Consider the following 15,364-nt stretch of genomic DNA (forward strand, 5'->3'; position numbering starts at 1 on the left):
TCTTGTCCAAAGGACACAGGTGACTTTGAAAGGCTCTCATTGGCCAAAGATGAGGACAGCTGAACATCCAAAAGAATAATGACTGTAAAGGCTTAATACACAACAAACATATTTTAACAGCAAATGTAAATGTAGGATATAAAAAAAATTTAAACATGAAAGCATGTAAAAAATGAAAAATGAAAAAAAGAATGTAAAACAGTTAACCACTCTGGAAATGTTCGACAGTTTGTTAAAAAGTTAAATCCTCACCTACCATACCATCCAACCATTCTATTCCTAGGCATTTAGCTAGGAGAAATAAAAGCACATAACCACACAATAACTTGTATTGATATATGAATGCTCATAGCAGCATTATTCGTAAGAGCCAAAAACTGGAAATAAAATGTCCACTAACAAGTGAATAGATATGGATTGGTTTGAGATAGAGGAGTAGAAGGACACGCACACACTCCCTCTTGCGAGAGCACCAGGATCACAACTAACTGCTGAACAATCATTGATAGGAAGACACTGGAACTCACCAAAAAAAAAAGATGCCCCACATCCAAAGGAGAGGCCACAATGAGACAGCAGGAGGGGCACAATCACGATAAAATCAAATCCCATAACCACTGGGTGGGCAACTCACAAACTGGAGAACAATTATACAAGAGAAGTCCATCCAGTGGAGTGAGGGCTCTGAGCCCCATGTCAGGCTTCCCAACCTGGGGGTCTGGCAACAAGAGGAGGAATCCCCAGAGAATCAGACTTTGAAGGCCAGCAGGATTTGACTGCAGGACTTGCACAGGACTGGGGGAAACTGAGACTCCATTCTTGGATAGCACACACAAAATAGTGTGTGCACCAGGACCCAGCGGGAAGAAGCAGTGACCACATAGGAGACTGAACCAGACCTGCCTGCTAGTGTTGGAGGGTCTCCTGCAGAGGCAGGAGGTGGCTGTGGCTCACAGCAGGGACAAGGACACTGGCAGCAGAAGTTCTGGGAAGTACTCACTGATGTGAGCCATCCCAGAGTCTGATATTAGCCCAGCCAAAAAGCTTGCAGGCTCCAGTGCTGAGTCACCACAGGCCAAACAACCAACAGGGAGGGAACACAGCCCCACCCATTAGCAGACAAGCAGATTAAAATTTTAAAGTTTTACTGAGCTCTGCCCACGGGAGCAACACCCAGCTCTACCCACCACCAGTCCCTCCCATCAGGAAGCATGCACAAGCCTCTCAGATAGCCTCATCCACCAGAGCGCAGACAGCAGAAGCAAGAAGAATTATAATCCTGCAGCCTGTGGAAGGAAAACCACAATCACAGAAAGATAGATAAACTGAAAAGGCAAAGGACTTTGTATCAGATGAAGGAACAAGATAAAACTCCTGAAAAACAACTAGATGAAGTGGAGATAGGCCACTTTCCAGAAAAAGAATTCAGAATACGGATAGTGAAGATGATGCAGGACCTCGTAAAAAGACTGGATACAAAGATCAAAAATTTGTAAGAAATGTTTAACAAAAACCTAGAATTAAGGAACAAACAAACAGAGATAAGCAATACAATAACTGAAATGAAAAATACACTAGAAGGAATCAATAGCAGAATAACTGAGGCAGAAGAACAGATACGTGACCTGAAAGACAGAATGGTGGACATCACTGCCACAGAACAGAATAAAGAAAAAAGAATGAAAAGAAATGAAGACAGCCTAAGAGATCTCTGGGATAACATTAAACGCATCAGTATTCACATTACAAGGGTCCCAGAAGGAGAAGAGAGAGAGAAAGGACCTGAGAAAATATCTGAAGAGATTTTAGTCAAAAATTTCCCTAACATGGGAAAGGAAATAGCCACCCAAGTTCAGGAAGTGCAGAGTCCCAGGCAGGATAAACCCAAGGAGAAAAATGCCAAGACACATAGTAATCAAATTGACAAAAATTAAAGACAGAGAAAAATTATTAAAAGCAACAAGAGGAAAACAACAAATAATGTACAAGAGAACTCCCATAAGGTTAACAGCTGATTTGTCAGCAGAAACTCTGCAACCCAGAAGGGAGTGGCATGATATATTTCAAGTGATGCAAGGGGAGAACCTACAACCAAGAATACTCTACCCAGCAAGGATCTCATTCAGATTCGATGGAGAAATCAAAAGCTTTACAGACAAGCAACAGCTAAGTGAATTCAGCACCACCAAACCAGCCCTACAACAAATGCTAAAGGAGCTTCTCTAAGTGGGAAACACAAGAGAAGAAAAGGACGTACAAAAATAAACCCAAAACAATTAAGAAAATGGTAATAGGAATATAGATATTGATAATTACCTTGAATGTAAATAGATTAAAGGCTTCAACCAAAAGACACAGACTGGCTGAATGGATACAAAAACAAGACCCACATACATGCTGTCTACAAGAAACCCACTTCAGACCTAGGGACACATACAAACTGAAAGTGAGGGGATGGAAAAAGATTTTCCATGCAAATGGAAGTCAAAAGAAAGCTGGAGTAACAATACTCATATCAGAAAAATTAGAATTTAAAATAAAGACTATTACAAGAGACAAAGCAGGGGTTTCCCTGGTGGCACAGTGGTTAAGAATCTGCCTGCTAATGCAGGGTACATGGGTTTGAGCCCTGGTCCAGGAAGATTCCACATGCCATGGAGCAACTAAGCCTGTGTGCCACAACTACTGAGCCTGCACTCTAGAGCTCGTGAGCCACAACTATTGAGCCCACATGCCACAACTACTGAAGCCCGTGCCCCCTAGAGCCTATGCTCTGAAACAAGAGAAGCCACTGCAAAGAGAAGCCTAAGCACTGCCACAAAGAGTAGCCCCCACTTGCAGCAACTAGAGAAAGCCTGCACGCAGCAAGGAAGACCCAATGCAGACAATAAATAAATAAATGTATTTAAAAAAAAGAGAGACTCAAATTATTAAAGACCCTGACTTAAAAAGAAAAAAAAAGAAAAGAAAAAGAAAAATAAATAAAAGAGAGAGAGAGACAAGGCAGGACACTACATAATGATCAAAGGATCAATCCCAGAAGATATAACAATTGTAAATATCTATGCACCCAACATAGGAACACCTCAATACATAAGGCAGATGCTAACAACCATAAAAGCGGAAACTGACAGTAACACAATAATAGTAGGAGACTTTAACACCCCACTTACACCAATGGACAGATCATCCAAACAGAAAATAAATAAGGAAACACAAACTTTAAATGACACATTAGATCAGATGGACTTAATTGATATTTATAGGACATTCCATCCCAAAACTACAGAATACACTTTCTTCTCAAGTGCACACAGAACATTCTCAAGGGTAGATCACATCTTGGGTCACAAATCAAGCCTCTGTAAATTTAAGAAAATTGAAATAGTATCAAGCATCTTTTCCGACCACAATGCTATGAGATTAGAAATAAATAACAGGGAAAAAATGTAAACACAAACAAAGGAGGCTAAACAATACACTACTAAATAACCAAGAGATCACTGAAGAAATCAAAGAGGAAAGAAAAAAATACCTAAAAACAAATGACAACAAAAATACAATCATCCAAAATCTATGGGATGCAGCAAAAGCAGTTCTAAGAGGGAAGTTTATAGCAATACAATCCTACCTCAAGAAACAAGAAAAATTCCAAATAAACAATCTAACCTTACATCTAAAGGAACTAAAGAAAGAAGAACAAACAAATACTAAAGTTAGTAGAAGGAAAGAAATCATAAAGATCAGAGCAGAAATAAATGAAATATAAAGAAAACAATAGCAAAGATCAATAAAACTAAAAGCTGGTTCTTTGAGAAGATAAACAAAATTGATAAACCTTTAGCCAGACTCATCAAGAAAAAGAGGGCGAGGACTCAAATCAATAAAATTAGAAATTAAACAGGAGACGGACTTCCCTGGTTGCACAGTGGTTAAGAATCTGCCTGCCAATGCAGGGGACATGGGTTCAAACCCTGGTCCCACATGCCACAGAGCAACTAAGCCTGAGTGCCACAACTACTGAGACTGTGCTCTAGAGCCCGAGCCACAACTACTGAGCCCATGTGCTGCAATTACTGAAGCCCGCATGCCTAGAGCCTGTGCTCCACAACAAGAGAAGCCACTGCAATAAGAAGCCCACACACCGCAACAAAGAGTAGCCCCTGCTTGCCACAACTAGAGACAGCCCATGCACAACAATGAAGACCCAACACAGCCAATAAAAATAATTAATTTAATTAAAAAAAAGAAATGAAATAGGAGAAGTTACGACACCGCAGAAATAAAAAGCATCATAAGAGACGACTACAAGCAAGTATATGCCAATAAAATGGACAACCTGGAAGAAATGGACAAATTCTTAGAAAGGTATAACCATTCAAGACTGAATCAGGAAGAAATAGGAAATATGAACAGACCAATCACAAGTAATGAAATTGAAACTGAGATTAAAAATCTTCCAACAGGGACTTCCCTGGTGGCGCAATGGTTAAGAATCCATCTGCCAATGCAGGGGAGACACGTTCGCTCCCTGGTCCGGGAAGATCCCACATGCCACGGAGCAACTGTGCCACTACTACTGAGCCTGTGCTCTAGAGCCCGAGAGACACAAATACAAAGCCCATGTGCCTAGAGCCTGTGCTCTGCAACAAGAAAGGCCACCTCAATGAGAAGCCTGTGCACCTCAGCAAAGAGTAGCTCCCACTTGCCATGACTAGAGAAAGCCCGGACACAGCAACAAAGACCCAATGCAGCCAATAAATAAATAAAATAAATTTATTAAAAAAAAAATCTTCCAACAAACAAAACTCCAGGACCAGATGGCTTCACAGGTAAATTCTATCAAACATTTAGAGAAGCGCTAACATCCATCCTTCTCAAACTCTTCCAAAAAATTGCAGAGGAAGGAACACTCCCAAACTCTTTCTACAAGGCCACCATCACCCTGATACCAAAACCAGACAAAGATACTACAAAAAAAGAAAACTACAGACCAATATCACTGATGAATTTAGATGCAAAAATCCTCAACAAAATACTAGCAAACAGAATCCAACAACATATTAAAGGGATCATACACCATGATCAAGTGGGATTTATCCCAGGGTTGCAAGGATTCTTCAATAAACACAAATCAAACAATGTGATACATCATATTAACAAACTGAAGAATAAAAACCATATGATCATTTCAATAGATGCAGAAAAAGCTTTTGACAAAATTCAACACCCATTCATGATAAAAACTCTCCAGAAGGTGGGCAAAGAGGGAACCTACCTCAACATAATAAAGGCCATATACAACAAACCCATAGCAAATATCATTCTCAATGGTGAAAAACTGCAAGCATTCCCTCTAAGATTAGGAACAAGACAAGGATGTCCACTCTCGCCACTACTATTCAACATAGTTTTGGAAGTCCTTGCCACAACAATCAGAGAAGAAAAAGAAATAAAAGGAATCCAAACTGGAAAAGAAGAAGTAGAACTGTCACTGTTTGCAGGTGACATGATACTGTACATAGAAAATCCTAAAGTTGCCACCAGAAAACTACTAGAGCTAATCAATGAATTTGGTAAAATTGCAGGATACAAAATTAATGCACAGAAATCTCTTGCATTCCTATACACTAACAACAAAAGATCAGAAAGAGAAATTAAGGAAACAATCCCATTCACCATTACAACAAAAAGAATAAAATACCTAGGAATAAACTTACCTAAGGAGGTAAAAGACCTGTACTCAGAAAACTATAAGACACTGATGAAAGAAATCAAAGATGACACAAACAGATGGAGAGATATACCATGTTCTTGGATTGGAAGAATCAATATTGTGAAAATGACTAATCTATCCAAAGCAACCTACAGATTCAATGCAATCCCTATCAAATTATCAATGGCATTTTTTATAGAATTAGAATAAAAAAATCCTAAAATTTGTGTGGAGACACAAAAGACCCCGAATAGCCAAAGCAATCTCGAGAAGAAAAAAAAAACAGAGCTGGAGGAATCAGACTCCCTGACTTCACACTATACTACAAATCTACAGTAATCAAAACAATATGGTACTGGCACAAACACAGAAATATAGATCAATGGAACAGGATAGAAAGCCCAGAGATAAACCCATGCACCTATGGTCAACTAATCTATGACAAAGGAGGCAAGGATATACAATGGAGAAAAGACAGTCTCTTCAATAAGTGGTGCTCAGAAAACTGGATAGCTACATGTAAAAGAATGAAATTAGAACACTCCCTAACACCATACACAAAAAATAAACTCAAAATGGATTAAAGACCTAAATGTGATGCCGAACACTATGAAACTCTCAGAGCAAAAGATAGGAAGAACACTCTTTGACATAAATTACAGCAAGATCTTTTTTGACACACCTCCTAGAGTAATGGAAATAAAAACAAAAATAAACAAATGGGACCTAACAAAACTTAAAAGCTTTTGAACAGCAAAGGAAACTATAAACAAAATGAAAGGACAATCCTCAGAATGGGAGAAAATATTTGCAAGTGAATCAACAGACAAGGGATTAATCTCCAAAATATAGAAACAGTTCATGCAGCTCAATAAACAGCAAACAAACCAATCAAAAAATGAGTGGAAACCTAAATAGGCATTTCTCCAAAGAAGAAATACAGATGGACTTCCTAGGTGGCGCAGTGGGTAAGAATCCGCCTGCCAATGCAGGGGAAATGGGTTCGATCCCTGCCCCAGGAAGATACCACATGCCGCAGAGCAACTAAGCCCATGCGCCACAACTATTGAGCCTGCGCTCTAGAGCCTGTGAGCCACAACTACTGAGCCCACGTGCCACAACTACTGAAGCCCACGTGCCTAGAGCCCGTGCTCTGCATCAAGAGGCCATTGCAATGAGAAGCCCGCGCACCGCAATGAAGAGTAGCCCCCGCTCGCCGCAACTAGAGAAAGCCCGTGTGCAGCAACGAAGACCCAACACAGCCAATGATATAAATAAATAAATAAATTTATAAAAAAAAAGAAAAAAGAAATACAGATGGCCACGAGACACACGAAAAGCTGCTCCACATCACTAATTATTAGAGATATGCAAATCAAAACTACAATGAGGTATCACCTCACACCAGTTAGAATGGGCATCAGCATAAAATCTACAAACAATAAATGCTAGAGAGGATGTGGAGAAAAGGGAACACTCCTACACTGTTGGTGGGAATGTAAATTGACACAGCCACTATGGAGAACAGTATGGAGTTTCCTTAAAAAAACTAAAAATAGAATTACCACATGACCCAGCAATCCCACTACGGGGCATCTACACAGAAAAAACCATAATTCAAAAAGACACATGTACCCCAGTGTTCACTGCAGCACTATTTACAATAGCCAGGTCATGGAACCAACCTAAATGTCCATCAACAGATGAATGGATAAAGAAGATGTGGTACATATATACAATGGAATATTACTCAGCCATAAAAAGGAACAAAATTGGGCATTTGTAGAGACATGGATGGACCTAGATACTGTCATACAGAGTGAAGTAAGTCAGAAAGAGAAAAACAAATACCTCATATTAACGCATATATGTGGAATCTAGAAAAATGGTACAGATCAACCAGTCTGAAAGGCAGAGAGACACAGATGTAGAGAACAAACATATGGACACCAAAGGGGGAAAGTGGGGGGTTGGCGTGGGATGCATTGGGAGACTGCGATTGCCATACATACATTAATTTGTATAAAACAGATGACTAATAAAAAAATATCAAATTGTACACTTTAAATATATGCAGCTTATTATATGTCAATTATATCTCAATAAAACTCTTTTTAAAAGGAAAAAAAGTGAATAAACAAACAAGTTGTGATTTACCCACACAATGAAATATTAGGAATATTACACAGTAATAAAACGAAAGAACTATTGATAAACTCAACAACACTGGTGAATCTCAAAATAATTATGCTTAATAGAAGAAGCCAGACAAAAACTAGTACATACTATGTGATTTCACTTATATGAAATTACAGAAAATGCAAACCAACTACAGTGACAGAAAGCCAATGCCTGGGGATAGAAGGGGAAAGGGAAGGGAAGGAATACAAAGCAGAACAACAGTATGTTTCAGGGTAATGGATACGTTATTATATTCATGGTGTTGATGGTTTCATGGGTGTATGCATATGCCCAAACTTTTCAAATTGTAGACTACATATGTGCCGTCTATTTTCTGTCATTTGTACCTTAATAAAGATGTAAAGAAATACATGGATTCGAAATGATAAGCCTCCTTCACTCTTCCCCACCCAAGAGAAATCTCTTTGGAGATTATTAGGGTGTCAACCCATAATTCTTAAATTTGCTAAATAAAGGTAAAGAATCCAGCATTTATCCTGACATTCCTGTACAAACTGTATTTCAAGGTAATCAAATAGTTGGTAAAGAAAGTTCTTTATAAAAAATCACAACTAATAAATGCAATAGGAAAAAAGAATTATAAAATCTCTATTTTCCATCCTACAATGAAATGATAGAGCTACAGACAACTATTATCAATGGTCCTTAAACCATGAGGTAAGAGGTAGATGAGGAACTTATCATAATGGACAAGTCAGGCCAACATCATCTGAATCCACTGATTAATCTTTTCATATATATATATTTTTTATTTATTTATGTATTTATTTAGGCTGCACCGAGTCTTAGTTGTGGTATGAGGGATCTTTAGTTGCTGTATGTGGGATCTTTAATTGCAGGATGTATGTGGGATCTATTTCCCCTATCAGGGATCGAACCTAGGCCCCCTGCATTGGGAGCTCAGAGTCTTACCCACTGGACCACCAGGGAAGTCTCCCACTGATTAATCTTAACCAAGGAATATTATGTGCCTCCCATTATGTTACAGTAGGAAATACATAGTACCATTCATGAAGTATTTTTACCAAGAAAACAAACAAATGAATCAAATCAAGCCTTTAAAGCTAACTACCAGATTAAACAAGAAACATTTTAAGTGACACCTTGAGGACACAATTAGCCAAATACAAAATGTGGGAAATTCTTTAGAAGAAATAATCCAGTTTCTACAAAGAATAAATGATACATAAAAAATGTGGGGGTGCTTCCCTGGTTGCACAGTGGTTAAGAATCCGCATGCCAATGCAGGGGACATGGGTTTCATCCCTGGTCCATGAAGACCCCACATGCTGCAGAGCAACTAAGCCCGTGTGCCACAAGCCCATGCTCTGCAACAAGAGAAGCCACCACAATGAGAAGTCCGCGTACCACAATGCCTCCACTTGCCACAACTAGAGAAAGCCCAGGCGCAGCACCAAAGACCCAATGCAGCCATAAATAAATATATAAATAATAAATCTTTAAAAAAAAAAGTGTGGGGTGGGGGACTGTTTAGAATTAAAGAGCTTTAAAAGGCATAACCCCAAACATAAGGTGTGGAGCTCTTTGGAGCCACAATGAGTTATAAAAAAAAATTTTAGAGACAAATTGGGAAAACTGAATATGCAATAAGTATTAGATGATATTAAGGAATCCCTATTAATTCTATTAATTGTGATAATAGTATTGTGGGGGGTTTTCTTTCTTCTTAATACTTGTCTGTTAAAGACACACAATACAGAAGTATTTATAGGTAGAATCATATGGCATCTGGGATTTGCTTTCAAGTACAACAGTGTACACACACAAAGTGGCAGAGGAAAGGTAGAAAAAGAACAGTAAAATGTTGATAATTGTGAAAGTTAGATCTTGGGTGCGTCAGGGTGCAGTACACTATTCTCTCCACTTTAGTGTATGTTTGAAATTTTCTATAATAAAAAGTTTTTATTTTTTAATTACAAGGTTATCTGCACCAGTTAATACGCTGGAAATAATAAGATCCGAAACAACTAACCTCTGTCCTGAAGCGAGAGCAATGGGAGACTGTCCATTGGGAGGCCGAGGCTCCTCACATGTCTTCATCTCCACCTCTACCTTATCCAGACACTGCAATAAAAGCCACAGAGAGCTAAGCATCTGCACAAAACCCCACACAGCACAGACTGTGTCTTCTCCATCTCTGTGCTCCCTGTACCTAGTCGAGTGCTATGCCCACAGTGGGCAGATAATAAATGTTTGTCGAATGAATGAAAGAACAAACTAAAATACGAAAAGCAGTCTCATCTTCCCCCTTCCATTTCCATTAGCAGCATAACTCCATGACAAGCATGGGATTAGCTCACAGCAGAAAATGAAAACATAAATCCAAGTTACTGAGATACTACTATTTCTGGGGATTCCTGTCTTTGGGGTAAAGATATGTATCAATCAGTTCGTGAAGGGCTTTCAGCTGATAATCACCCAATAGTCAACATGAACTAAACTTCTAATTTTTCCTCTGTCAGGAATCCAAAGGAAATGTAAAGGTACAACCTAGGCAGCAAAACTTGTTACAAAAAAACAAAAACCAAAACAAAACAAAACCAACTCAGGACTCCAGGGTCTTGTGTCTCAGTACTAGTTGCTATAGTGCACAGCAGTTCCAGAAAAAGCCCAGACAATAGTCATTCAGTATCACAGAGAAGCTCACAAGCCAGACAGAAGAACCCACACTTCCAAAAGGGACAGTCCATCAGGATTCCTCCCCATCTTCTGTCAGACCTTTTAAACCTTACCCCAGCCATCCCCATTTTATTACTTGTAATCAAGAAAGGCCATTACCAAGCAAATTGGGTGTGTCTTCAACTTTGTCCACTGGATCTGAAAGAGGAAAGCAAAGAGTCAGGGCTGTGGGAGTCACCCCTCAAGAAGGCAGGCTTGCTGGCCAAAGAGAGCAGCAGCACTCTGACCCCCGTTCTCACCCGGATTGAGGCCCTGTTGCAGTAGACCCGAGTGATGGCTAACCAGGTGGGAAGCTCCAGCACATTCTGCAGAACCTCTTCATCCAGCTCCAGGTTGGTCAGCTGACCCTCCCCTTTCAGGGTGCTCAAATTGATTTTGTCTGGGGAAAGATTCTTAGTGAACCTGAAAAAAGTGATGACAAGAAGCTATTATTTCCATGGAAATCTGCCAATGGGCATTACAGCAAATAACACTTCTCAATTTGGAGAAAAGAGAAAGTTCAAGAACAAATGTGGGGACTTCCCTGGTCACACAGTGGTTAAGAATCTGCCTGCCAATTCTGGGGTCCCTGGTCTGGGAAGATCCCACATGCCACGGAACAACTAAGCCTGTGCACCACAACTACGGAGCCTGCGCTCTAGAGCCCACAAGCCACAACTACTGAGCCCACATGCCATAACTACTGAAGCCTGCGTGCCTAGAGCCCATGCTCTGCAACAAGAGAAGCCACAATGAGAACCACAATGAGAAGTCCACACCCCGCATCAAAGAGTAGCCCCCACTTGCCACATCTAGAGAAAGTCCGTGCGCAGCAACGAAGACCTAATGCAGCCAATAAATAACAAATAAATGAACAAATGTGGACTGATGATACACACTGTCTGTATGCCATGTAAGATGTTAGGTGAGGCATTTCATTCTGTCATGACTGTGTCATCCTTCTACTCAAGAACCTATGATGGGAATTCTGGAGAAATGGCTATAGCAGTGGCAATACGGCCTTTTGATATATCTGAATCCCCATATAAAATCAGAACTAGATAGTAACTAAAAAGCCCATGGATAACATTTAAAACAAAACTAGAAGATAAAGCATCTTCATAAACCCCCATACACGAGCAGGTGGCGGGGGAGGGGGGGAGACATTGTAATAGCCACAATACATGAACGCTAAAAACAGCTGTGCAGATCAACACAGAGGAAAACAATAGGGCATCAGACAGATCAGAGAACAGAACCCCAAGATAACCAATTACTCAATGAAAAGCAACGTGGGCCAATTTGAGAACAGCAACTGAAACTGGAGGGGTTTTGGGCAAGGGGCCCAAAGGAGCTGAAGCAATCTAACCCCATAAACTCATGGAACTAAGCAAGGCTCCCTCCTAGGACAGGGTACTGCTGGGAGAGGAATCCAAATTGAGCAAGACAGAAATGAAGCAAAGAGAAGGTCCAAATAAACATGGGGAAAGGGGGGCTGGGAGTTATAGACCAGGACATCTCAGAAAGCAAGCCATTATACTTTTAAACACTACTTGAAACAACAGAAGAGGGAGCTCTATGAGGTTAGAATATAAAACAGTAACAGATTAATTACTGGCTTGTTAAGTAGGGTAAAGTGAAACCCCAGACCCTTACACCTACCTTTACTGATGTGACAAAAAAAACAACCACTTATAGCCTTGCCAAAGGGACTGAACCTGAATCTCATCACGCTACTGGGTCCAGCTGCTAATTTGCAGGAAATAACAGAGGAAAACTACTGAACTGTACCATGAGTGTGCAATCAGCAAAACCCAGGCCATGGGGAAACTCTACAGGTCAAGGGGCTTGGACATAAACTATTCACACAGGCCCATCCTTTCACTGTTCCACAGTCACTGTCTCCAGTCCTTGCTCATGTGCTCTTGCCACCCACTCCTTTTTCTGGAGCACCATCACCATGATTTGCCGTTCAAGGCCCAACTCCAGACTTCTCACTGAGGCTTTCTTTCCCTAACTGCTTCAACTCACATTAAACTCGTACTTTCTACATCCCTGGAATCTGTAACACACATTTAGGTCACAATTAGAGACAGTCTTAGGGTGTTCTCTAATTTTCCCATGTGTAACCGCCACTGTGCAATTAGATGCTAAGCCCTTTGAGGTCAGGGGCTTAGTCTCAGCCAACCCTCCTAATAAAATGGTTACCTGACAGAATGCTGGGCCTACGTACCTCGTAGCTAACTGCCCTGCTGACTGATTACTCCCAGCTCCCTTTTCTCATCTTTTTGGCTGGATCAACCTAAGGCCAGCTCCTCACAGCATAACCCCCTCTCCTGTATGACAAGTTGTCTAAATGAAGCTCACCTGAATAAGTTCTCACTGTTGTTGCCTCTCATAGTCACTATTTTCTACCCCAATAATGAATTCTATTTCTCCCTCCATCCATAACTATACTCAGCCCTTAAATATATTAAATGCTAATAGTCGACTTTAGAGTTGTACGTTGTTTATCAACTTTTTTTTATTCAACATATCCTTTCCTTTTCCTAAGCTACAGGCAAGAGTTTTATCTTTACAATTTTCCTCTACAGTGGCTAACACAGTATTGGGTTGGCCAAAAAGGCTGTTCAGGATTTTCGTACACGTAGGTAAAACCCGAACAAACTTTTCAGCCAAGCCAATACTACATAAAAGGTCTCTGTAACAATTTCTTAAATGATAGTAAAAAATTTTTTAGAAGTTTATAAACATACAGTACTGCATGATATTAAGAGATACATAGACGTGCACTGGCATGATAACAACAAGTTCAGGAAAGTGCTTACCTGTGGGACGAGCAGGGGGTGGGGGTGGGGGGGTGGTCCACATCCAGCAAGCATCACCTGTGTGGACGATGCTTATTTCTCAAGTTGGGAGGGGACTGTATGGGTGTTGATGATCTTACTCTCCATACCTTTCTGCATGGAGAATAGTTCACAATAACTACCTAAGATTTCTATCAGTGATCTATTGTGTATACTTACTGTTGGGAGAGCTACTCCTCCATGGGTCTCTCACACTCCTACACATCTTGCTGGGTAAGAAAACCACAAAACACGTGATCCTGACTGCTCCTTACCCAGGTCACTTCTCAGGACTGTGTTTGCAAAGAGCAGTTTTGAGGGATGAAGTAATGTCCCCCTTCAGGACAAAGAGCAGGCTTGTGTACCACATACTATAAAAGCAATGGATTCCCCAAGCTCAGTGTTCCACTGCTACAACACATGTACAGGCATCCATCTGGGATGGATTCACACCACTCCCGCCGGACCTGTGGGGGCAAGGTAACTAGTGCAAACCTGTGTTTACGCTGCTTGCTGGGTCGTGAGTAAATAGTCCTTGTCTCTGACCCAGGAGTCTTGTGCTCTGCCAGCAACCACGAACTACAGCAGGCTGTTAGCTTCTAAATAAGGTAACACAAAATCCCAGGCCCTTACACATACTTTTACTGATTTTAATTCATAAAAAAAATTAACCAACATTTACTGAGTATGAATCAATTTTATTCTCTGAACCAAAAAAAAAACAAGTTTTCTATAATGGCTCCTATTTTCTGAAAACTAACTTGCCACGGAGGGAAAGAGAATTCTTCTTTTCCTGTAAAGAAGGGCCACCTACAAGGAAACAGGACTGGGTGTGAAAGAGAAAAAAATAACACCTTAAACACTTGCCCTACGTAAAACAATAAAAGCTGAAAGTAAAGGAAGATACAGTGCACACCCCTGAGGAATCTGAAGGACACACAGTCCTGAAGGAAGGAAAGGAAAGCAGAAAACAGAACTCAACATTTGTAATCACTAGGTACCAGTAGGCTTTCTTTTTCAAGCCCCTTTTGTATTTAAAATAAGATTACAATTATTTCCTCCCAGCAACCTTTCCTTTACTCTTAAATATTCAGGGAAGCCACCTCAGCTTAGAAATGGGGGCAGGGCATCCTTCAGAAGAATTAGTCTTAAAGATAATAATTTTTGAAGACATAAAAGTAGTTTTTAGGACTGTATGTCTCCTCTCTCCTCTGCACAGGTTCTGAGAAGATCCCACCTCCCCACCACAGCTGAGAATCACGGTAGGAGTGAGCCGTTGTCAGAAACTATGCGGGAACAGGGAGAAAAGGCTGAGAATCACCAAGATAAACTACTTCTCCTTCTGATAAAAAGCTATTTTCCAGAATAGAAGGTGATAGGGACTATTTCACTTTCTCTCTGAAAAAAAGAGAAACATACTTCAGATAAAATGAAACACAGTCTAGAATAAGTTACACTGCTTATTAGCACTGACATCCTCAGAGTGACTATATTAAATAGGTACCATACATCTAACTTCTATATTGTGTTCTATGCAAAATCTAACTCTACGTACAGCTCCATATACAATAAATGTCATTTTTCATTTTTTTCAGCTTAAAAAAATAAAAAAGTATGACAACATTTTCCTTTGTACCAGGCACTTAAAAGGAACTTCAACACATTATCTCAATTAGTCTTCACAATACCCCATATGAGGTAGGCATCATTATCCCCATTTTAAAGAGGAAGAACGTGAGGCTCAGATGTGAAGTCATTTGCCCAAGGTGACAGGGCAGGAAGAGGCAGAGCATGAACCCAGATCTGCTCACTGGACTGTCTTATTTCTGCTAACATCTTCACTTAGTAATGTGTCCCTCCAAAACATCTGGCACAGAATGAATTTACAAGCTGACTCAGAAATGCCTGGAGGACATCTTTT

The 15,364-nt window shown here is 40.3% G+C and overlaps 1 protein-coding gene across 3 annotated transcripts in view; it reads right to left on the reverse strand.

The window, feature by feature from the left end:
- Positions 1–15,364, reverse strand: part of BLTP3A (bridge-like lipid transfer protein family member 3A) — a 75,444-nt gene that overhangs the window by 40,110 nt on the left and 19,970 nt on the right. For 2 of the 3 annotated variants that reach the window (XM_057699377.1, XM_057699376.1), the window contains exons 2-4: positions 10,858–11,020; positions 10,718–10,756; positions 9,912–10,003 (exon numbers count right to left, since the gene is read on the reverse strand). In XM_057699377.1, the coding sequence (XP_057555360.1) occupies positions 9,912–10,003; positions 10,718–10,756; positions 10,858–11,020 (294 nt within the window). Of the gene's footprint in view, positions 1–9,911; positions 10,004–10,717; positions 10,757–10,857; positions 11,021–13,425; positions 13,558–15,364 lie in introns of all 3 variants that reach the window. The other variant, XM_057699379.1, reaches the window with a different exon arrangement.

Source organism: Hippopotamus amphibius, chromosome 11, assembly GCF_030028045.1.
Source record: "Hippopotamus amphibius kiboko isolate mHipAmp2 chromosome 11, mHipAmp2.hap2, whole genome shotgun sequence".
NCBI lineage: Eukaryota > Metazoa > Chordata > Mammalia > Artiodactyla > Hippopotamidae > Hippopotamus > Hippopotamus amphibius.